This window comes from Oncorhynchus masou, chromosome 17 (genome assembly GCF_036934945.1).
Source record: "Oncorhynchus masou masou isolate Uvic2021 chromosome 17, UVic_Omas_1.1, whole genome shotgun sequence".
Taxonomy (NCBI): domain Eukaryota; kingdom Metazoa; phylum Chordata; class Actinopteri; order Salmoniformes; family Salmonidae; genus Oncorhynchus; species Oncorhynchus masou.
The window spans coordinates 43,401,314-43,423,813 of NC_088228.1; the positions used below are offsets into that span (position 1 = coordinate 43,401,314).

The window sequence follows — 22,500 nt, forward strand, 5'->3', positions numbered from 1 at the left end:
AAGGCACTGCATCTCAGTGCATCACTACAGACTCTGGTTCAGAGGTCTAAGACACTGCATCTCAGTGCTAGAGGAGTCACTACAGACGCCCTGGTGCAGAGGTCTAAGACACTGCATCTCAGTACTAGAGGAGTCACTGCAGACGCCCTGGTTCAGAGGTCTAAGGCACTGCATCTCAGTGCTAGAGGAGTCACTACAGACCCTGGTTCAGAGGTCTAAGGCACTGCATCTCAGTACTAGAGGAGTCACTACAGACCCTGGTTCAGAAGTCTAAGGCACTGCATCTCAGTGCTAGAGGAGTCACTACAGACGCCCTGGTGCAGAGGTCTAAGACACTGCATGTCAGTACTAGAGGAGTCACTACAGACGCCCTGGTGCAGAGGTCTAAGACACTGCATGTCAGTACTAGAGGAGTCACTACAGACGCCCTGGTTCAGAGGTCTAAGGCACTGCATCTCAGTGCTAGAGGAGTCACTACAGACCCTGGTTCAGAGGTCTAAGACACTGCATCTCAGTGCTAGAGGAGTCACTACAGACGCCCTGGTGCAGAGGTCTAAGACACTGCATCTCAGTACTAGAGGAGTCACTACAGACGCCCTGGTTCAGAGGTCTAAGGCACTGCATCTCAGTGCTAGAGGAGTCACTACAGACCCTGGTTCAGAGGTCTAAGGCACTGCATCTCAGTACTAGAGGAGTCACTACAGACCCTGGTTCAGAGGTCTAAGGCACTGCATCTTAGTGCTAGAGGCGTCACTACAGACCCTGGTTCAGAGGTCTAATGCACTGCATCTCAGTGCTAGAGGAGTCACTGCAGGCGCCCTGGTTCAGAGGTTTAAGGCACTGCATCTCAGTACTAGAGGAGTCACTACAGACGCAATGGTGCAGAGGTCTAAGGCACTGAGATGCAGTGGGGCGGCAGGGTAGACTAGTGGTTAGAGCGTTGGACTAGTAACCGAAAGGTTGCAAGTTCGAATCCCCGAGCTGACAAATCTGTCGTTCTGCCACTGAACATGCAGTTAACCCACTGTTCCTAGGCCGTCATTGAAAATAAGAATTTGTTCTTAACTGACTTGCCTAGTAAAATAAAGGTTAAAAAAAAAAAAAAAAAACTGCATCTCAGTGCTAGAGGAGTCACTACAGACGCCCTGGTGCAGAGGTCTAAGGCACTTCATCTCAGTGCTAGAGGAGTCACTACAGACCCTGGTTCAGAGGTCTAAGGCACTGCATCTCAGTACTAGAGGAGTCACTACAGACGCTCTGGTGCAGAGGTCTAAGGCACTTCATCTCAGTGCTAGAGGAGTCACTACAGACGCCCTGGTGCAGAGGTCTAAGGCACTTCATCTCAGTGCTAGACGAGTCACTACAGACGCCCTGGTGCAGAGGTCTAAGGCACTTCATCTCAGTGCTAGAGGAGTCACTACAGACACCCTGGTTCAGAGGTCTAAGGCACTGCATCTCAGTGCTAGAGGAGTCACTACAGACCCTGGTTCAGAGGTCTAAGGCACTGCATCTCAGTGCTAGAGGCATCACTACATACCCTGGTGCAGAGGTCTAAGGCACTGCATCTCAGTGCTAGAGGAGTCACTACAGACCCTGGTGCAGAGGTCTAAGGCAAGGCATCTCAGTGCATCACTACAGACTCTGGTTCAGAGGTCTAAGACACTGCATCTCAGTGCTAGAGGAGTCACTACAGACGCCCTGGTGCAGAGGTCTAAGACACTGCATCTCAGTACTAGAGGAGTCACTACAGACCCTGGTTCAGAGGTCTAAGGCACTGCATCTCAGTGCTAGAGGAGTCACTACAGACCCTGGTTCAGAGGTCTAAGGCACTGCATCTCAGTGCTAGAGGAGTCACTACAGATGCCCTGGTGCAGAGGTCTAAGGCACTGCATCTTAGTGCTAGAGGCGTCACTACAGACCCTGGTTCAGAGGTCTAAGGCACTGCATCTCAGTGCTAGAGGAGTCACTGCAGGCGCCCTGGTTCAGAGGTTTAAGGCACTGCATCTCAGTACTAGAGGAGTCACTACAGACGCAATGGTGCAGAGGTCTAAGGCACTGAGATGCAGTGGGGCGGCAGGGTAGACTAGTGGTTAGAGCGTTGGACTAGTAACCGAAAGGTTGCAAGTTCAAATCCCCGAGCTGACAAATCTGTCGTTCTGCCACTGAACATGCAGTTAACCCACTGTTCCTAGGCCGTCATTGAAAATAAGAATTTGTTCTTAACTGACTTGCCTAGTAAGATAAAGGTTAAAAAAAAAAAAAAAACTGCATCTCAGTGCTAGAGGAGTCACTACAGACGCCCTGGTGCAGAGGTCTAAGGCACTTCATCTCAGTGCTAGAGGAGTCACTACAGACACCCTGGTGCAGAGGTCTAAGGCACTGCATCTCAGTGCTAGAGGAGTCACTACAGACACCCTGGTTCAGAGGTCTAAGGCACTGCATCTCAGTGCTAGAGGCATCACTACATACCCTGGTGCAGAGGTCTAAGGCACTAAATCTCAGTGCTAGAGGAGTCACTACAGACCCTGGTGCAGAGGTCTAAGGCAAGGCATCTCCGTGCTAGAGGAGTCACTACAGACCCTGGTTCAGAGGTCTAAGGCACTGCATCTCAGTGCATCACTACAGACTCTGGTTCAGAGGTCTAAGGCACTGCATCTCAGTGCTAGAGGAGTCACTACAGACCCTGGTTCAGAGGTCTAAGGCACTGCATCTCAGTACTAGAGGAGTCACTACAGACACCCTGGTGCAGAGGTCTAAGGCACTTCATCTCAGTGCTAGAGGAGTCACTACAGACCCTGGTTCAGAGGTCTAAGGCACTGCATCTCAGTACTAGAGGAGTCACTACAGACGCTCTGGTGCAGAGGTCTAAGGCACTTCATCTCAGTGCTAGAGGAGTCACTACAGACGCCCTGGTGCAGAGGTCTAAGGCACTTCATCTCAGTGCTAGACGAGTCACTACAGACGCCCTGGTGCAGAGGTCTAAGGCACTTCATCTCAGTGCTAGAGGAGTCACTACAGACGCCCTGGTGCAGAGGTCTAAGGCACTGCATCTCAGTGCTAGAGGAGTCACTACAGACACCCTGGTTCAGAGGTCTAAGGCACTGCATCTCAGTGCTAGAGGAGTCACTACAGACCCTGGTTCAGAGGTCTAAGGCACTGCATCTCAGTGCTAGAGGCATCACTACATACCCTGGTGCAGAGGTCTAAGGCACTGCATCTCAGTGCTAGAGGAGTCACTACAGACCCTGGTGCAGAGGTCTAAGGCAAGGCATCTCAGTGCATCACTACAGACTCTGGTTCAGAGGTCTAAGACACTGCATCTCAGTGCTAGAGGAGTCACTACAGACGCCCTGGTGCAGAGGTCTAAGACACTGCATCTCAGTACTAGAGGAGTCACTACAGACCCTGGTTCAGAGGTCTAAGGCACTGCATCTCAGTGCTAGAGGAGTCACTACAGACCCTGGTTCAGAGGTCTAAGGCACTGCATCTCAGTGCTAGAGGAGTCACTACAGATGCCCTGGTGCAGAGGTCTAAGGCACTGCATCTTAGTGCTAGAGGCGTCACTACAGACCCTGGTTCAGAGGTCTAAGGCACTGCATCTCAGTGCTAGAGGAGTCACTGCAGGCGCCCTGGTTCAGAGGTTTAAGGCACTGCATCTCAGTACTAGAGGAGTCACTACAGACGCAATGGTGCAGAGGTCTAAGGCACTGAGATGCAGTGGGGCGGCAGGGTAGACTAGTGGTTAGAGCGTTGGACTAGTAACCGAAAGGTTGCAAGTTCAAATCCCCGAGCTGACAAATCTGTCGTTCTGCCACTGAACATGCAGTTAACCCACTGTTCCTAGGCCGTCATTGAAAATAAGAATTTGTTCTTAACTGACTTGCCTAGTAAGATAAAGGTTAAAAAAAAAAAAAAACTGCATCTCAGTGCTAGAGGAGTCACTACAGACGCCCTGGTGCAGAGGTCTAAGGCACTTCATCTCAGTGCTAGAGGAGTCACTACAGACACCCTGGTGCAGAGGTCTAAGGCACTGCATCTCAGTGCTAGAGGAGTCACTACAGACACCCTGGTTCAGAGGTCTAAGGCACTGCATCTCAGTGCTAGAGGCATCACTACATACCCTGGTGCAGAGGTCTAAGGCACTAAATCTCAGTGCTAGAGGAGTCACTACAGACCCTGGTGCAGAGGTCTAAGGCAAGGCATCTCCGTGCTAGAGGAGTCACTACAGACCCTGGTTCAGAGGTCTAAGGCACTGCATCTCAGTGCATCACTACAGACTCTGGTTCAGAGGTCTAAGGCACTGCATCTCAGTGCTAGAGGAGTCACTACAGACCCTGGTTCAGAGGTCTAAGGCACTGCATCTCAGTACTAGAGGAGTCACTACAGACACCCTGGTGCAGAGGTCTAAGGCACTTCATCTCAGTGCTAGAGGAGTCACTACAGACCCTGGTTCAGAGGTCTAAGGCACTGCATCTCAGTACTAGAGGAGTCACTACAGACGCTCTGGTGCAGAGGTCTAAGGCACTTCATCTCAGTGCTAGAGGAGTCACTACAGACGCCCTGGTGCAGAGGTCTAAGGCACTTCATCTCAGTGCTAGACGAGTCACTACAGACGCCCTGGTGCAGAGGTCTAAGGCACTTCATCTCAGTGCTAGAGGAGTCACTACAGACGCCCTGGTGCAGAGGTCTAAGGCACTGCATCTCAGTGCTAGAGGAGTCACTACAGACACCCTGGTTCAGAGGTCTAAGGCACTGCATCTCAGTGCTAGAGGAGTCACTACAGACCCTGGTTCAGAGGTCTAAGGCACTGCATCTCAGTGCTAGAGGCATCACTACATACCCTGGTGCAGAGGTCTAAGGCACTGCATCTCAGTGCTAGAGGAGTCACTACAGACCCTGGTGCAGAGGTCTAAGGCAAGGCATCTCAGTGCATCACTACAGACTCTGGTTCAGAGGTCTAAGACACTGCATCTCAGTGCTAGAGGAGTCACTACAGACGCCCTGGTGCAGAGGTCTAAGACACTGCATCTCAGTACTAGAGGAGTCACTACAGACCCTGGTTCAGAGGTCTAAGGCACTGCATCTCAGTGCTAGAGGAGTCACTACAGACCCTGGTTCAGAGGTCTAAGGCACTGCATCTCAGTGCTAGAGGAGTCACTACAGATGCCCTGGTGCAGAGGTCTAAGGCACTGCATCTTAGTGCTAGAGGCGTCACTACAGACCCTGGTTCAGAGGTCTAAGGCACTGCATCTCAGTGCTAGAGGAGTCACTGCAGGCGCCCTGGTTCAGAGGTTTAAGGCACTGCATCTCAGTACTAGAGGAGTCACTACAGACGCAATGGTGCAGAGGTCTAAGGCACTGAGATGCAGTGGGGCGGCAGGGTAGACTAGTGGTTAGAGCGTTGGACTAGTAACCGAAAGGTTGCAAGTTCAAATCCCCGAGCTGACAAATCTGTCGTTCTGCCACTGAACATGCAGTTAACCCACTGTTCCTAGGCCGTCATTGAAAATAAGAATTTGTTCTTAACTGACTTGCCTAGTAAGATAAAGGTTAAAAAAAAAAAAAAACTGCATCTCAGTGCTAGAGGAGTCACTACAGACGCCCTGGTGCAGAGGTCTAAGGCACTTCATCTCAGTGCTAGAGGAGTCACTACAGACACCCTGGTGCAGAGGTCTAAGGCACTGCATCTCAGTGCTAGAGGAGTCACTACAGACACCCTGGTTCAGAGGTCTAAGGCACTGCATCTCAGTGCTAGAGGCATCACTACATACCCTGGTGCAGAGGTCTAAGGCACTAAATCTCAGTGCTAGAGGAGTCACTACAGACCCTGGTGCAGAGGTCTAAGGCAAGGCATCTCCGTGCTAGAGGAGTCACTACAGACCCTGGTTCAGAGGTCTAAGGCACTGCATCTCAGTGCATCACTACAGACTCTGGTTCAGAGGTCTAAGGCACTGCATCTCAGTGCTAGAGGAGTCACTACAGACCCTGGTTCAGAGGTCTAAGGCACTGCATCTCAGTACTAGAGGAGTCACTACAGACACCCTGGTGCAGAGGTCTAAGGCACTGCATCTCAGTGCTAGAGGAGTCACTACAGACCCTGGTTCAGAGGTCTAAGGCACTGCATCTCAGTGCTAGAGGAGTCACTACAGACCCTGGTTCAGAGGTCTAAGGCACTGCATCTCAGTGCATCACTACAGACGCCCTGGTGCAGAGGTCTAAGGCACTGCATCTCAGTGCTAGAGGAGTCACTACAGATTCCCTGGTGCAGAGGTCTAAGGCACTGCATCTCAGTGCTATAGAGGAGTCACTACAGACGCCCTGGTGCAGAGGACTAAGGCACTGCATCTCTGTGCTAGAGGAGTCACTACAGACGCCCTGGTGCAGAGGTCTAAGGCACTGCATCTCAGTGCTAGAGGAGTCACTACAGACCCTGGTTCAGAGGTCTAAGGCACTGCATCTCAGTGCATCACTACAGACGCCCTGGTGCAGAGGTCTAAGGCACTGCATCTCAGTGCTAGAGGAGTCACTACAGACGCCCTGGTGCAGAGGTCTAAGGCACTGCATCTCAGTGCTAGAGGAGTCACTACAGACGCCCTGGTGCAGAGGTCTAAGGCATTGCATCTCAGTGCTAGAGGAGTCACTACAGACGCCCTGGTGCAGAGGTCTAAGGCACTTCATCTCAGTGCTAGAGGAGTCACTACAGACTCCCTGGTTCAGAGGTCTAAGGCACTGCATCTCAGTGCTAGAGGAGTCACTACAGACCCTGGTTCAGAGGTCTAAGGCACTGCATCTCAGTACTAGAGGAGTCACTACAGACCCTGGTTCAGAGGTCTAAGGCACTGCATCTCAGTGCTAGAGGAGTCACTGCAGGCGCCCTGGTTCAGAGGTTTAAGGCACTGCATCTCAGTACTAGAGGAGTCACTACAGACGCAATGGTGCAGAGGTCTAAGGCACTGAGATGCAGTGGGGCGGCAGGGTAGACTAGTGGTTAGAGCGTTGGACTAGTAACCGAAAGGTTGCAAGTTCGAATCCCCGAGCTGACAAATCTGTCGTTCTGCCACTGAACATGCAGTTAACCCACTGTTCCTAGGCCGTCATTGAAAATAAGAATTTGTTCTTAACTGACTTGCCTAGTAAGATAAAGGTTAAAAAAAAAAAAAAAACTGCATCTCAGTGCTAGAGGAGTCACTACAGACGCCCTGGTGCAGAGGTCTAAGGCACTTCATCTCAGTGCTAGAGGAGTCACTACAGACACCCTGGTGCAGAGGTCTAAGGCACTGCATCTCAGTGCTAGAGGAGTCACTACAGACACCCTGGTTCAGAGGTCTAAGGCACTGCATCTCAGTGCTAGAGGCATCACTACATACCCTGGTGCAGAGGTCTAAGGCACTAAATCTCAGTGCTAGAGGAGTCACTACAGACCCTGGTGCAGAGGTCTAAGGCAAGGCATCTCCGTGCTAGAGGAGTCACTACAGACCCTGGTTCAGAGGTCTAAGGCACTGCATCTCAGTGCATCACTACAGACTCTGGTTCAGAGGTCTAAGGCACTGCATCTCAGTGCTAGAGGAGTCACTACAGACCCTGGTTCAGAGGTCTAAGGCACTGCATCTCAGTACTAGAGGAGTCACTACAGACACCCTGGTGCAGAGGTCTAAGGCACTGCATCTCAGTGCTAGAGGAGTCACTACAGACCCTGGTTCAGAGGTCTAAGGCACTGCATCTCAGTGCATCACTACAGACGCCCTGGTGCAGAGGTCTAAGGCACTGCATCTCAGTGCTAGAGGAGTCACTACAGATTCCCTGGTGCAGAGGTCTAAGGCACTGCATCTCAGTGCTATAGAGGAGTCACTACAGACGCCCTGGTGCAGAGGACTAAGGCACTGCATCTCTGTGCTAGAGGAGTCACTACAGACGCCCTGGTGCAGAGGTCTAAGGCACTGCATCTCAGTGCTAGAGGAGTCACTACAGACCCTGGTTCAGAGGTCTAAGGCACTGCATCTCAGTGCTAGAGGAGTCACTACAGACCCTGGTTCAGAGGTCTAAGGCACTGCATCTCAGTGCATCACTACAGACGCCCTGGTGCAGAGGTCTAAGGCACTGCATCTCAGTGCTAGAGGAGTCACTACAGATTCCCTGGTGCAGAGGTCTAAGGCACTGCATCTCAGTGCTATAGAGGAGTCACTACAGACGCCCTGGTGCAGAGGACTAAGGCACTGCATCTCTGTGCTAGAGGAGTCACTACAGACGCCCTGGTGCAGAGGTCTAAGGCACTGCATCTCAGTGCTAGAGGAGTCACTACAGACCCTGGTTCAGAGGTCTAAGGCACTGCATCTCAGTGCATCACTACAGACGCCCTGGTGCAGAGGTCTAAGGCACTGCATCTCAGTGCTAGAGGAGTCACTACAGACGCCCTGGTGCAGAGGTCTAAGGCACTGCATCTCAGTGCTAGAGGAGTCACTACAGACGCCCTGGTGCAGAGGTCTAAGGCATTGCATCTCAGTGCTAGAGGAGTCACTACAGACGCCCTGGTGCAGAGGTCTAAGGCACTTCATCTCAGTGCTAGAGGAGTCACTACAGACTCCCTGGTTCAGAGGTCTAAGGCACTGCATCTCAGTGCTAGAGGAGTCACTACAGACCCTGGTTCAGAGGTCTAAGGCACTGCATCTCAGTACTAGAGGAGTCACTACAGACCCTGGTTCAGAGGTCTAAGGCACTGCATCTCAGTGCTAGAGGAGTCACTGCAGGCGCCCTGGTTCAGAGGTTTAAGGCACTGCATCTCAGTACTAGAGGAGTCACTACAGACGCAATGGTGCAGAGGTCTAAGGCACTGAGATGCAGTGGGGCGGCAGGGTAGACTAGTGGTTAGAGCGTTGGACTAGTAACCGAAAGGTTGCAAGTTCGAATCCCCGAGCTGACAAATCTGTCGTTCTGCCACTGAACATGCAGTTAACCCACTGTTCCTAGGCCGTCATTGAAAATAAGAATTTGTTCTTAACTGACTTGCCTAGTAAGATAAAGGTTAAAAAAAAAAAAAAAAAACTGCATCTCAGTGCTAGAGGAGTCACTACAGACGCCCTGGTGCAGAGGTCTAAGGCACTTCATCTCAGTGCTAGAGGAGTCACTACAGACACCCTGGTGCAGAGGTCTAAGGCACTGCATCTCAGTGCTAGAGGAGTCACTACAGACACCCTGGTTCAGAGGTCTAAGGCACTGCATCTCAGTGCTAGAGGCATCACTACATACCCTGGTGCAGAGGTCTAAGGCACTAAATCTCAGTGCTAGAGGAGTCACTACAGACCCTGGTGCAGAGGTCTAAGGCAAGGCATCTCCGTGCTAGAGGAGTCACTACAGACCCTGGTTCAGAGGTCTAAGGCACTGCATCTCAGTGCATCACTACAGACTCTGGTTCAGAGGTCTAAGGCACTGCATCTCAGTGCTAGAGGAGTCACTACAGACCCTGGTTCAGAGGTCTAAGGCACTGCATCTCAGTACTAGAGGAGTCACTACAGACACCCTGGTGCAGAGGTCTAAGGCACTGCATCTCAGTGCTAGAGGAGTCACTACAGACGCCCTGGTGCAGAGGTCTAAGGCACTGCATCTCAGTGCTAGAGGAGTCACTACAGACCCTGGTTCAGAGGTCTAAGGCACTGCATCTCAGTGCATCACTACAGACGCCCTGGTGCAGAGGTCTAAGGCACTGCATCTCAGTGCTAGAGGAGTCACTACAGATTCCCTGGTGCAGAGGTCTAAGGCACTGCATCTCAGTGCTATAGAGGAGTCACTACAGACGCCCTGGTGCAGAGGACTAAGGCACTGCATCTCTGTGCTAGAGGAGTCACTACAGACGCCCTGGTGCAGAGGTCTAAGGCACTGCATCTCAGTGCTAGAGGAGTCACTACAGACCCTGGTTCAGAGGTCTAAGGCACTGCATCTCAGTGCATCACTACAGACGCCCTGGTGCAGAGGTCTAAGGCACTGCATCTCAGTGCTAGAGGAGTCACTACAGACGCCCTGGTGCAGAGGTCTAAGGCACTGCATCTCAGTGCTAGAGGAGTCACTACAGACGCCCTGGTGCAGAGGTCTAAGGCACTGCATCTCAGTGCTAGAGGAGTCACTACAGACGCCCTGGTGCAGAGGTCTAAGGCACTTCATCTCAGTGCTAGAGGAGTCACTACAGACGCCCTGGTGCAGAGGTCTAAGGCACTTCATCTCAGTGCTAGAGGAGTCACTACAGACGCCCTGGTGCAGAGGTCTAAGGCACTGCATCTCAGTGCTAGAGGAGTCACTACAGACGCCCTGGTGCAGAGGTCTAAGGCACTTCATCTCAGTGCTAGAGGAGTCACTACAGACGCCCTGGTGCAGAGGTCTAAGGCACTTCATCTCAGTGCTAGAGGAGTCACTACAGACGCCCTGGTGCAGAGGTCTAAGGCACTGCATCTCAGTGCTAGAGGAGTCACTACAGACACCCTGGTTCAGAGGTCTAAGGCACTGCATCTCAGTGCTAGAGGAGTCACTACAGACGCCCTGGTGCAGAGGTCTAAGGCACTGCATCTCTGTGCTAGAGGAGTCACTACAGACGCCCTGGTGCAGAGGTCTAAGGCACTGCATCTCAGTGCTAGAGGAGTCACTACAGACGCCCTGGTGCAGAGGTCTAAGGCACTGCATCTCAGTGCTAGAGGAGTCACTACAGACCCTGGTTCAGAGGTCTAAGGCACTGCATCTCAGTGCATCACTACAGACGCCCTGGTGCAGAGGTCTAAGGCACTGCATCTCAGTGCTAGAGGAGTCACTACAGACGCCCTGGTGCAGAGGTCTAAGGCACTGCATCTCAGTGCTAGAGGAGTCACTACAGACGCCCTGGTGCAGAGGACTAAGGCACTGCATCTCTGTGCTAGAGGAGTCACTACAGACGCCCTGGTGCAGAGGTCTAAGGCACTGCATCTCAGTGCTAGAGGAGTCACTACAGACGCCCTGGTGCAGAGGTCTAAGGCACTGCATCTCAGTGCTAGAGGAGTCACTACAGACGCCCTGGTGCAGAGGTCTAAGGCACTGCATCTCAGTGCTAGAGGAGTCACTACAGACCCTGGTTCAGAGGTCTAAGGCACTGCATCTCAGTGCATCACTACAGACGCCCTGGTGCAGAGGTCTAAGGCACTGCATCTCAGTGCTAGAGGAGTCACTACAGACGCCCTGGTGCAGAGGTCTAAGGCACTGCATCTCAGTGCTAGAGGAGTCACTACAGACACCCTGGTTCAGAGGTCTAAGGCACTGCATCTCAGTGCTAGAGGAGTCACTACAGATTCCCTGGTGCAGAGGTCTAAGGCACTGCATCTCAGTGCTAGAGGAGTCACTACAGACGCCCTGGTGCAGAGGTCTAAGGCACTGCATCTCAGTGCTAGAGGAGTCACTACAGACGCCCTGGTGCAGAGGTCTAAGGCACTGCATCTCTGTGCTAGAGGAGTCACTACAGACCCTGGTTCAGAGGTCTAAGGCACTGCATCTCAGTGCATCACTACAGACGCCCTGGTGCAGAGGTCTAAGGCACTGCATCTCAGTGCTAGAGGAGTCACTACAGATTCCCTGGTGCAGAGGTCTAAGGCACTGCATCTCAGTGCTAGAGGAGTCACTACAGACGCCCTGGTGCAGAGGTCTAAGGCACTGCATCTCAGTGCTAGAGGAGTCACTACAGACGCCCTGGTGCAGAGGACTAAGGCACTGCATCTCTGTGTTAGAGGAGTCACTACAGACGCCCTGGTGCAGAGGTCTAAGGCACTGCATCTCAGTGGTAGAGGAGTCACTACAGACGCCCTGGTGCAGAGGTCTAAGGCACTGCATCTCAGTGCTAGAGGAGTCACTACAGACGCCCTGGTGCAGAGGTCTAAGGCACTGCATCTCAGTGCTAGAGGAGTCACTACAGACCCTGGTTCAGAGGTCTAAGGCACTGCATCTCAGTGCATCACTACAGACGCCCTGGTGCAGAGGTCTAAGGCACTGCATCTCAGTGCTAGAGGAGTCACTACAGACGCCCTGGTGCAGAGGTCTAAGGCACTGCATCTCAGTGCTAGAGGAGTCACTACAGACGCCCTGGTGCAGAGGACTAAGGCACTGCATCTCTGTGCTAGAGGAGTCACTACAGACGCCCTGGTGCAGAGGTCTAAGGCACTGCATCTCTGTGCTAGAGGAGTCACTACAGACCCTGGTTCAGAGGTCTAAGGCACTGCATCTCAGTGCTAGAGGAGTCACTACAGACGCCCTGGTACAGAGGTCTAAGGCACTGCATCTCAGTGCTAGAGGAGTCACTACAGAAGCCCTGGTGCAGAGGTCTAAGACACTGCATCTCAGTGCTAGAGGAGTCACTACAGACCCTGGTGCAGAGGTCTAAGGCACTGCATCTCAGTGCTAGAGGAGTCACTACAGACCCTGGTTCAGAGGTCTAAGGCACTGCATCTCAGTGCATCACTACAGACCCTGGTTTAGAGGTCTAAGACACTGCATCTCAGTGCTAGAGGAGTCACTACAGACCCTGGTGCAGAGGTCTAAGGCACTGCATCTCAGTGCTAGAGGAGTCACTACAGACCCTGGTTCAGAGGTCTAAGGCACTGCATCTCAGTGCATCACTACAGACCCTGGTTTAGAGGTCTAAGACACTGCATCTCAGTGCTAGAGGAGTCACTACAGACCCTGGTTCAGAGGTCTAAGACACTGCATCTCAGTGCTAGAGGCGTCACTACAGACCCTGGTTCAGAGGTCTAAGACACTGCATCTCAGTGCTAGAGGCGTCACTACAGACCCTGGTTCAGAGGTCTAAGACACTGCATCTCGGTGCTAGAGGAGTCACTACAGACCCTGGTTCAGAGGTCTAAGGCACTGCATCTCAGTGCTAGAGGAGTCACTACAGACCCTGGTTCAGAGGTCTAAGACACTGCATCTCAGTGCTAGAGGCGTCACTACAGACCCTGGTTCAGAGGTCTAAGACACTGCATCTCAGTGCTAGAGGAGTCACTACAGACCCTGGTTCAGAGGTCTAAGGCAAGGCATCTCCGTGCTAGAGGAGTCACTACAGACCCTGGTTCAGAGGTCTAAGGCACTGCATCTCAGTGCTAGAGGAGTCACTACAGACCCTGGTTCAGAGGTCTAAGGCACTGCATCTCAGTACTAGAGGAGTCACTACAGACCCTGGTTTAGAGGTCTAAGGCACTGCATCTCAGTGCTAGAGGAGTCACTACAGACCCTGGTTCAGAGGTCTAAGGCACTGCATCTCAGTGCTAGAGGCGTCACTACAGACGTCCTGGTTCAGAAATGTAGCACTCACACACAGACACTTTCTCTCTCTGTCATTGTGTGCTCTTCAAAGTGAACGCCTGTCACCTGCGCCCTTACACAAACAGTATCTGTCCACACGGCAGATGGATGGGTCGCCGAGGTCGGACAAAACAAAGGCAAAAGGGAAACGGCAGCGAGGGAAAAGTCAATGACTCGTTTTGAAGTTGACTCCCCCTCACCCTCTGGGGATGACTTACGAGTGATTGATTACGAGATGGTCAGAGCTGACACTAACCATTGTCACCACACTCAAATGTTTCCTGCGACCCGATTAGTTAACCGTCAATGTGACCTTTGACCTCAAGGTTATGAGGTCACTGCTACCATGAGCTGTTCTTCAAATGTGTGCCCCTCTCTCTCGTCTCAAAAAAAGAGATTACCCACCGGGCACACACTGGTTGAATCAACGTTGTTTCCACGTAATTTCAATAAAATGACGCTGACCCAACGTGGAATAGACATTGAATAGACTGGCATCTGTTTCTGGTGGGTAGGGTCTGGTTTCAACGATGGACTCTTCTGGCATAGAGGAACTACGTCACTACGTCACGTCGAGAAGGGGGAACTTTTCCGGGGACTCTTCAAAGTCAGACATGCCAGAACGTTGCGATTCAAAACCAAAGTTAGCAGGCAAAACCTTTGCAGGGGTTTTCGTTAAGGCAGTTGATGCAAACTAGTCACTTGTGAAATGCAATCATTAGAAATAACCTCTGTGATCTCCGTCCTGCAAGCTTCTATTTTGTGTTTTATTCAAGTGGATAAAGTAGTGTCGTGGGCAGTGATGTAGTTCCTCTATGCCAAAAGAGACCATCGTTGAAACCAGACCATCTCATAATCAATCACCCGACCCCGAGTTGCCTCGGGTCAAGTTTTCAAGACTACTCTCTCTTACCCCCTCTCGCCCCCTCTCTCTAATCCACTCTTTTGTCTTTCCTCTCCTTCTCCACACTTTCCCCAGTTTCTTTTCTCTCGATCTCTCCCTTCAACCCCCCCTGTACTAGACATCCATATAGGTACTTCGAAAAAAGATGGACCTGTTGCAGTGGTGGGTGGGAGAAAAGACAAGCATACTCTCCTTTTCACACTACCACCTCCGACCACCACCATGAGAAGTAACAGCTGGGGAGGCGGATGACAGACATGGAGAGAGAGAATGAAAAAGAGAGATGGAAAGTGGGGATTAGCCAGGTGTTTGATAATAAAGGCAAAGTGGAGACACTGTAGGGAAAGACAATTGGGTCAAGGGTGTGAAATGGGTGTGAGGGAGAGAATGAAGTGGATGGAATGGTGGGGTGGGTGTGGAGTGGGTGTGAGGGAGAGAATGAAGAGGATGGAATGGTGGGGTGGGTGTGGAGTGGGTGTGAGAGAGAGAATGAAGAGGATGGAATGGTGGGGTGAGTGTAGAATGGGTGTGAGGGAGAGAATTAAGAGGATGGAATGGTGGGGTGGGTGTGAAGTGGGTGTGAGGGAGAGAATGAAGAGGATGGAATGGTGGGGTGAGTGTAGAATGGGTGTGAGGGAGAGAATTAAGAGGATGGAATGGTGGGGTGGGTGTGAAGTGGGTGTGAGGGAGAGAATGAAGAGGATGGAATGGTGGGGTGGGTGTGGAATGGGTGTGAGGGAGAGAATGAAGAGGATGGAATGGTGGGGTGGGTGTGGAGTGGGTGTGAGAGAGAGAATGAAGAGGTTGGAATGGTGGGGTGGGTGTGGAACGGGTGTGAGGGAGAGAATGAAGAGGATGGAATGGTTGGGTGGGTGTGGAGTGGGTGTGAGGGAGAGAATGAAGAGGATGGAATGGTGGGGTGGGTGTGAGGGAGAGAATGAAGAGGATGGAATGGTGGGGTGGGTGTGGAGTGGGTGTGAGAGAGAGAATGAAGAGGTTGGAATGGTGGGGTGGGTGTGGAACGGGTGTGAGGGAGAGAATGAAGAGGATGGAATGGTGGGGTGGGTGTGGAATGGGTGTGATGAAGAGAGAGAGAGAAGAGAATAGAATGGTTGGATGGGTGTGGAATGGGTGTGAGGGAGAGAATGAAGAGGATGGGTGTGAGGGAGAGAATGAAGAGGATGCAATGGTGGGGTGGGTGTGGAATGGGTGTGAGGGAGAGAGAGAGAGAAGAGAATGGAATGGTTGGATGGGTGTGGAATGGGTGTGATGAAGAGAGAGAGAAGAGAATGGAATGGTTGGATGGGTGTGGAATGGGTGTGAGGGAGAGAGAGAGAAGAGAATGGAATGGGTTGGATGGGTGTGGAATGGTTGGAGGGAGAGAGAGAATGAAAAGAATGGAATGGGTTGGATGGGTGTGGAATGGGAAGGGGACACACAGCGTGAAGGAGACCAGCCGGTAGGGTGAGAGAAGGTGGAGAGGGGGAGTAAGGAAGGAGACAACAAGGTGGAGGAGGGATTGAGGGAGGTTTTAATGAGCCCCTCTCCTCTCCTCTTCTCTTTTCTCCTCTTCCTCCTTTCCTGTCTTGCTATGTGGTTAGGTTGTGGTTCATTTAGTGTGTGTGTGTGTCAAGTTAAGTTCTTGTACTCACAGCTGTCTTCCTCCTCAGTGATGGCGCTAATGACGTAGCAGGCGTACACGAAGCCCAGGAGCTGAGAAAACACACACAGTGAGTTAGAACACACATCCCTAGGGGATAAACACCGGCATTCAGAAATAGCGACTGTTGACGTGAGTGTATGTACAGGGAGTAGCTGGATGGGGGATGGCACAACAGGTTGCAATCAAAATCACTGATCAGTACATACATCAGCATGTGCAGCATGAGTCTATGAGCTCATCTATATTCTATCTAAATAATGCAATACACAAATCAACAACATGTCCAGAGACCTCAGAAAACAAACACATGAAGACACCCTGCACTTAAAAGCTGGTATAACCATTAGATAACCCAACCAAGAACACTATCCTGGGCTCAGCAGCCTATCGTCCTGAAACACCCTGCACTTAACAGCTGGTATAACCATTAGATAACCAAACCAAGAACACTATCCTGGGCTCAGCAGCCTATCGTCCTGAAACACCCTGCACTTAACAGCTGGTATAACCATTAGATAACCCAACCAAGAACACTATTCTGGGCTCAGCAGCCTATCGTCCTGAAACACCCTGCACTTAACAGCTGGTATAACCATTAGATAACCCAACCAAGAACACTATCCTGGGCTCAGCAGCCTATCGTCCTGAACCACCCTGCACTTAACAGCTGGTATAACCATTAGATAACCCAACCAAGAACACTATCCTGGGCTCAGCAGCCTATCGTCCTGAAACACCCTGCACTTAACAGCTGGTATAACCATTAGATAACCCAACCAAGAACACTATTCTGGGCTCAGCAGCCTATCGTCCTGAAACACCCTGCACTTAACAGCTGGTATAACCATTAGATAACCCAACCAAGAACACTATTCTGGGCTCAGCAGCCTATCGTCCTGAAACACCCTGCACTTAACAGCTGGTATAACCATTAGATAACCCAACCAAGAACACTATTCTGGGCTCAGCAGCCTATCGTCCTGAAACACCCTGCACTTAACAGCTGGTATAACCATTAGATAACCCAACCAAGAACACTATTCTGGGCTCAGCAGCCTATCGTCCTGAAACACCCTGCACTTAACAGCTGGTATAACCATTAGATAACCCAACCAAGAACACTATTCTGGGCTCAGCAGCCTATCGTCCTGAAACACCCTGCACTTAACAGCTGGTATAACCATTAGATAACCCAACCAAGAACACTATTCTGGGCTCAGCAGCCTATCGTCCTGAAACACCCTGCACTTAACAGCTGGTATAACCATTAGATAACCCAACCAAGAACACTATTCTGGGCTCAGCAGCCTATCGTCCTGAAACACCCTGCACTTAACAGCTGGTATAACCATTAGATAACCCAACCAAGAACACTATTCTGGGCTCAGCAGCCTATCGTCCTGAAACACCCTGCACTTAACAGCTGGTATAACCATTAGATAACCCAACCAAGAACACTATTCTGGGCTCAGCAGCCTATCGTCCTGAAACACCCTGCACTTAACAGCTGGTATAACCATTAGATAACCCAACCAAGAACACTATCCTGGGCTCAGCAGCCTATCGTCCTGAAACACCCTGCACTTAACAGCTGGTATAACCATTAGATAACCCAACCAAGAACACTATTCTGGGCTCAGCAGCCTATCGTCCTGAAACACCCTGCACTTAACAGCTGGTATAACCATTAGATAACCCAACCAAGAACACTATTCTGGGCTCAGCAGCCTATCGTCCTGAAACACCCTGCACTTAACAGCTGGTATAACCATTAGATAACCCAACCAAGAACACTATTCTGGGCTCAGCAGCCTATCGTCCTGAAACACCCTGCACTTAACAGCTGGTATAACCATTAGATAACCCAACCAAGAACACTATCCTGGGCTCAGCAGCCTATCGTCCTGAAACACCCTGCACTTAACAGCTGGTATAACCATTAGATAACCCAACCAAGAACACTATTCTGGGCTCAGCAGCCTATCGTCCTGAAACACCCTGCACTTAACAGCTGGTATAACCATTAGATAACCCAACCAAGAACACTATTCTGGGCTCAGCAGCCTATCGTCCTGAAACACCCTGCACTTAACAGCTGGTATAACCATTAGATAACCCAACCAAGAACACTATTCTGGGCTCAGCAGCCTATCGTCCTGAAACACCCTGCACTTAACAGCTGGTATAACCATTAGATAACCCAACCAAGAACACTATTCTGGGCTCAGCAGCCTATCGTCCTGAAACACCCTGCACTTAACAGCTGGTATAACCATTAGATAACCCAACCAAGAACACTATTCTGGGCTCAGCAGCCTATCGTCCTGAAACACCCTGCACTTAACAGCTGGTATAACCATTAGATAACCCAACCAAGAACACTATTCTGGGCTCAGCAGCCTATCGTCCTGAAACACCCTGCACTTAACAGCTGGTATAACCATTAGATAACCCAACCAAGAACACTATTCTGGGCTCAGCAGCCTATCGTCCTGAAACACCCTGCACTTAACAGCTGGTATAACCATTAGATAACCCAACCAAGAACACTATTCTGGGCTCAGCAGCCTATCGTCCTGAAACACCCTGCACTTAACAGCTGGTATAACCATTAGATAACCCAACCAAGAACACTATTCTGGGCTCAGCAGCCTATCGTCCTGAAACACCCTGCACTTAACAGCTGGTATAACCATTAGATAACCCAACCAAGAACACTATTCTGGGCTCAGCAGCCTATCGTCCTGAAACACCCTGCACTTAACAGCTGGTATAACCATTAGATAACCCAACCAAGAACACTATTCTGGGCTCAGCAGCCTATCGTCCTGAAACACCCTGCACTTAACAGCTGGTATAACCATTAGATAACCCAACCAAGAACACTATTCTGGGCTCAGCAGCCTATCGTCCTGAAACACCCTGCACTTAACAGCTGGTATAACCATTAGATAACCCAACCAAGAACACTATTCTGGGCTCAGCAGCCTATCGTCCTGAAACACCCTGCACTTAACAGCTGGTATAACCATTAGATAACCCAACCAAGAACACTATTCTGGGCTCAGCAGCCTATCGTCCTGAAACACCCTGCACTTAACAGCTGGTATAACCATTAGATAACCCAACCAAGAACACTATTCTGGGCTCAGCAGCCTATCGTCCTGAAACACCCTGCACTTAACAGCTGGTATAACCATTAGATAACCCAACCAAGAACACTATTCTGGGCTCAGCAGCCTATCGTCCTGAAACACCCTGCACTTAACAGCTGGTATAACCATTAGATAACCCAACCAAGAACACTATTCTGGGCTCAGCAGCCTATCGTCCTGAAACACCCTGCACTTAACAGCTGGTATAACCATTAGATAACCCAACCAAGAACACTATTCTGGGCTCAGCAGCCTATCGTCCTGAAACACCCTGCACTTAACAGCTGGTATAACCATTAGATAACCAAACCAAGAACACTATTCTGGGCTCAGCAGCCTATCGTCCTGAAACACCCTGCACTTAACAGCTGGTATAACCATTAGATAACCCAACCAAGAACACTATTCTGGGCTCAGCAGCCTATCGTCCTGAAACACCCTGCACTTAACAGCTGGTATAACCATTAGATAACCCAACCAAGAACACTATTCTGGGCTCAGCAGCCTATCGTCCTGAAACACCCTGCACTTAACAGCTGGTATAACCATTAGATAACCCAACCAAGAACACTATTCTGGGCTCAGCAGCCTATCGTCCTGAAACACCCTGCACTTAACAGCTGGTATAACCATTAGATAACCAAACCAAGAACACTATTCTGGGCTCAGTCCTGAAACTAGGCAAAGTGTTACTGTTGGCAGATGGCTGTCATCTATTCTGAGACACACTGGGGCTAAGAAAGAAAGGCAGACACTCTCTACCTCCAATGACTTGGCACACTGCCATGCCAATTAAACCAGCATCGGGCACAATGCCCTCAAAACACACACTGGGCAACCGGAGACTGTGTGTGTGTGTGTGTGTGTGTGTGTGTGTGTGTGTGTGTGTGTGTGTGTGTGTGTGTGTGTGTGTGTGTGTGTGTGTGTGTATTTGGGCATGCATGTTTTCATGCACAAGTGAGCCTAGTGATGGTACAGGCTATACAGTATATGAGTGTCTGTCTGTGTCTGTGTTCTCGAAGGGTAATGGCTAGTCCTATAATCACACCTCAGACAACATAAGCAGCCTAAATGAGTTTTAAGAGAGGAAATTGAGTCCATCCTACCTTCTCTCGGTCAGCTAATTACCTCTGACAGGCAGGCCAGCCACTACTACCGTAGTAGAGAATGAACATAGACGTAAAGCCTGGACCACACACAAGATGGTGTTAGCAGCTGGGGGCCAGTGTTTGATATGCATGAATTGCCTTGATTAAAGTGTCTGGAGGGATCAGCCAACAACACAGTCAGCAAATGCAGACGGTCAGGGTGGGGGGATAGAGCACCTAGGGTGGTTGATAGGGAGGTTGTATGTGGGTGTTTAACTCAACTGTTGACCTGAATCTGTAACCTTTCAGTCATTACATCAGTCCAACAGCTTGTTAACATTAAGTCAACTGGTCCCATGTGGCCCAGTTGGTTAAGCTTGGCGCTTGCAACCCCAAGGTTGTGGGTTCCATTAACATGGGGCACCAGGATGAAGTCAGAAGTATACAGTAACTACTGTAAGTCCATCTGGACAAGAGTGTCTTCTAAATGACAAAATAATGTACACAGACAACGCTATTTGTTTCTCTCTCCCCTGAGCTTTTTCTTCGTACTCCCCTCGTCTCTCTCGGCCGTCTGTGGGGGTCTCTCTGTTCTAATAGCACTAATGGAAAGTGACTCCTCTGACATCTCCCCTCGTCTCTCTCGGCCGTCTGTGGGGGTCTCTCTGTTCTAACAGCACTAATGGAAAGTGACTCCTCTGACATCTCCCCTCGTCTCTCTCGGCCGTCTGTGGGGGTCTCTCCGTTCTAATAGCACTAATGGAAAGTGACTCTGACATCTCCCCTCGTCTCTCTCGGCCGTCTGTGGGGGTCTCTCCGTTCTAATAGCACTAATGGAAAGTGACTCCTCTGACATCTCCCCTCGTCTCTCTCGGCCGTCTGTGGGGGTCTCTCCGTTCTAATAGCACTAATGGAAAGTGACTCCTCTGACATCTCCCCTCGTCTCTCTCGGCCGTCTGTGGGGGTCTCTCCGTTCTAATAGCACTAATGGAAAGTGACTCCTCTGACATCTCCCCTCGTCTCTCTCGGCCGTCTGTGGGGGTCTCTCCGTTCTAATAGCACTAATGGAAAGTGACTCCTCTGACATCTCCCCTCGTCTCTCTCGGCCGTCTGTGGGGGTCTCTCCGTTCTAATAGCACTAATGGAAAGTGACTCCTCTGACATCTCCCCTCGTCTCTCTCGGCCGTCTGTGGGGGTCTCTCCGTTCTAATAGCACTAATGGAAAGTGACTCCTCTGACATCTCCCCTCGTCTCTCTCGGCCGTCTGTGGGGGTCTCTCCGTTCTAATAGCACTAATGGAAAGTGACTCCTCTGACATCTCCCCTCGTCTCTCTCGGCCGTCTGTGGGGTCTCTCCGTTCTAATAGCACTAATGGAAAGTGACTCCTCTGACATCTCCCCTCGTCTCTCTCGGCCGTCTGTGGGGGTCTCTCCGTTCTAATAGCACTAATGGAAAGTGACTCCTCTGACATCTCCCCTCGTCTCTCTCGGCCGTCTGTGGGGGTCTCTCCGTTCTAATAGCACTAATGGAAAGTGACTCCTCTGACATCTCCCCTCGTCTCTCTCGGCCGTCTGTGGGGGTCTCTCCGTTCTAATAGCACTAATGGAAAGTGACTCCTCTGACATCTCCCCTCGTCTCTCTCGGCCGTCTGTGGGGGTCTCTCCGTTCTAATAGCACTAATGGAAAGTGACTCTGACATCTCCCCTCGTCTCTCTCGGCCGTCTGTGGGGGTCTCTCTGTTCTAATAGCACTAATGAAAAGTGACTCCTCTGACATCTCCCCTCGTCTCTCTCGGCCGTCTGTGGGGGTCTCTCCGTTCTAATAGCACTAATGGAAAGTGACTCCTCTGACATCTCCCCTCGTCTCTCTCGGCCGTCTGTGGGGGTCTCTCCATTCTAATAGCACTAATGGAAAGTGACTCTGACATCTCCCCTCGTCTCTCTCGGCCGTATGTGGGGGTCTCTCTGTTCTAATAGCACTAATGGAAAGTGACTCTGACATCTCCCCTCGTCTCTCTCGGCCGTCTGTGGGGGTCTCTCTGTTCTAATAGCACTAATGGAAAGTGACTCCTCTGACATCTCCCCTCGTCTCTCTCGGCCGTCTGTGGTGGTCTCTCTGTTCTAATAGCACTAATGGAAAGTGACTCTGACATCTCCCCTCGTCTCTCTCGGCCGTCTGTGGGGGTCTCTCCGTTCTAATAGCACTAATGGAAAGTGACTCCTCTGACATCTCCCCTCGTCTCTCTTGGCCGTCTGTGGGGTCTCTCTGTTCTAATAGCACTAATGGAAAGTGACTCCTCTGACATCTCCCCTCGTCTCTCTCTCGGCCGTCTGTGGGGGTCTCTCCGTTCTAATAGCACTAATGGAAAGTGACTCTGACATCTCCCCT

At 51.0% G+C, this 22,500-nt stretch overlaps 1 protein-coding gene across 1 annotated transcript in view; it reads right to left on the reverse strand.

Annotated features, from left to right (window-relative positions):
* The window catches only part of LOC135558281 (sodium/potassium-transporting ATPase subunit beta-1-interacting protein 4-like), a 117,324-nt gene that overhangs the window by 28,318 nt on the left and 66,506 nt on the right, over positions 1-22,500 (reverse strand). The window contains exon 4 of the mRNA XM_064991997.1: positions 15,859-15,919. Within this exon, the coding sequence (XP_064848069.1) occupies positions 15,859-15,919 (61 nt within the window). The remainder of the gene's footprint in view (positions 1-15,858; positions 15,920-22,500) is intronic.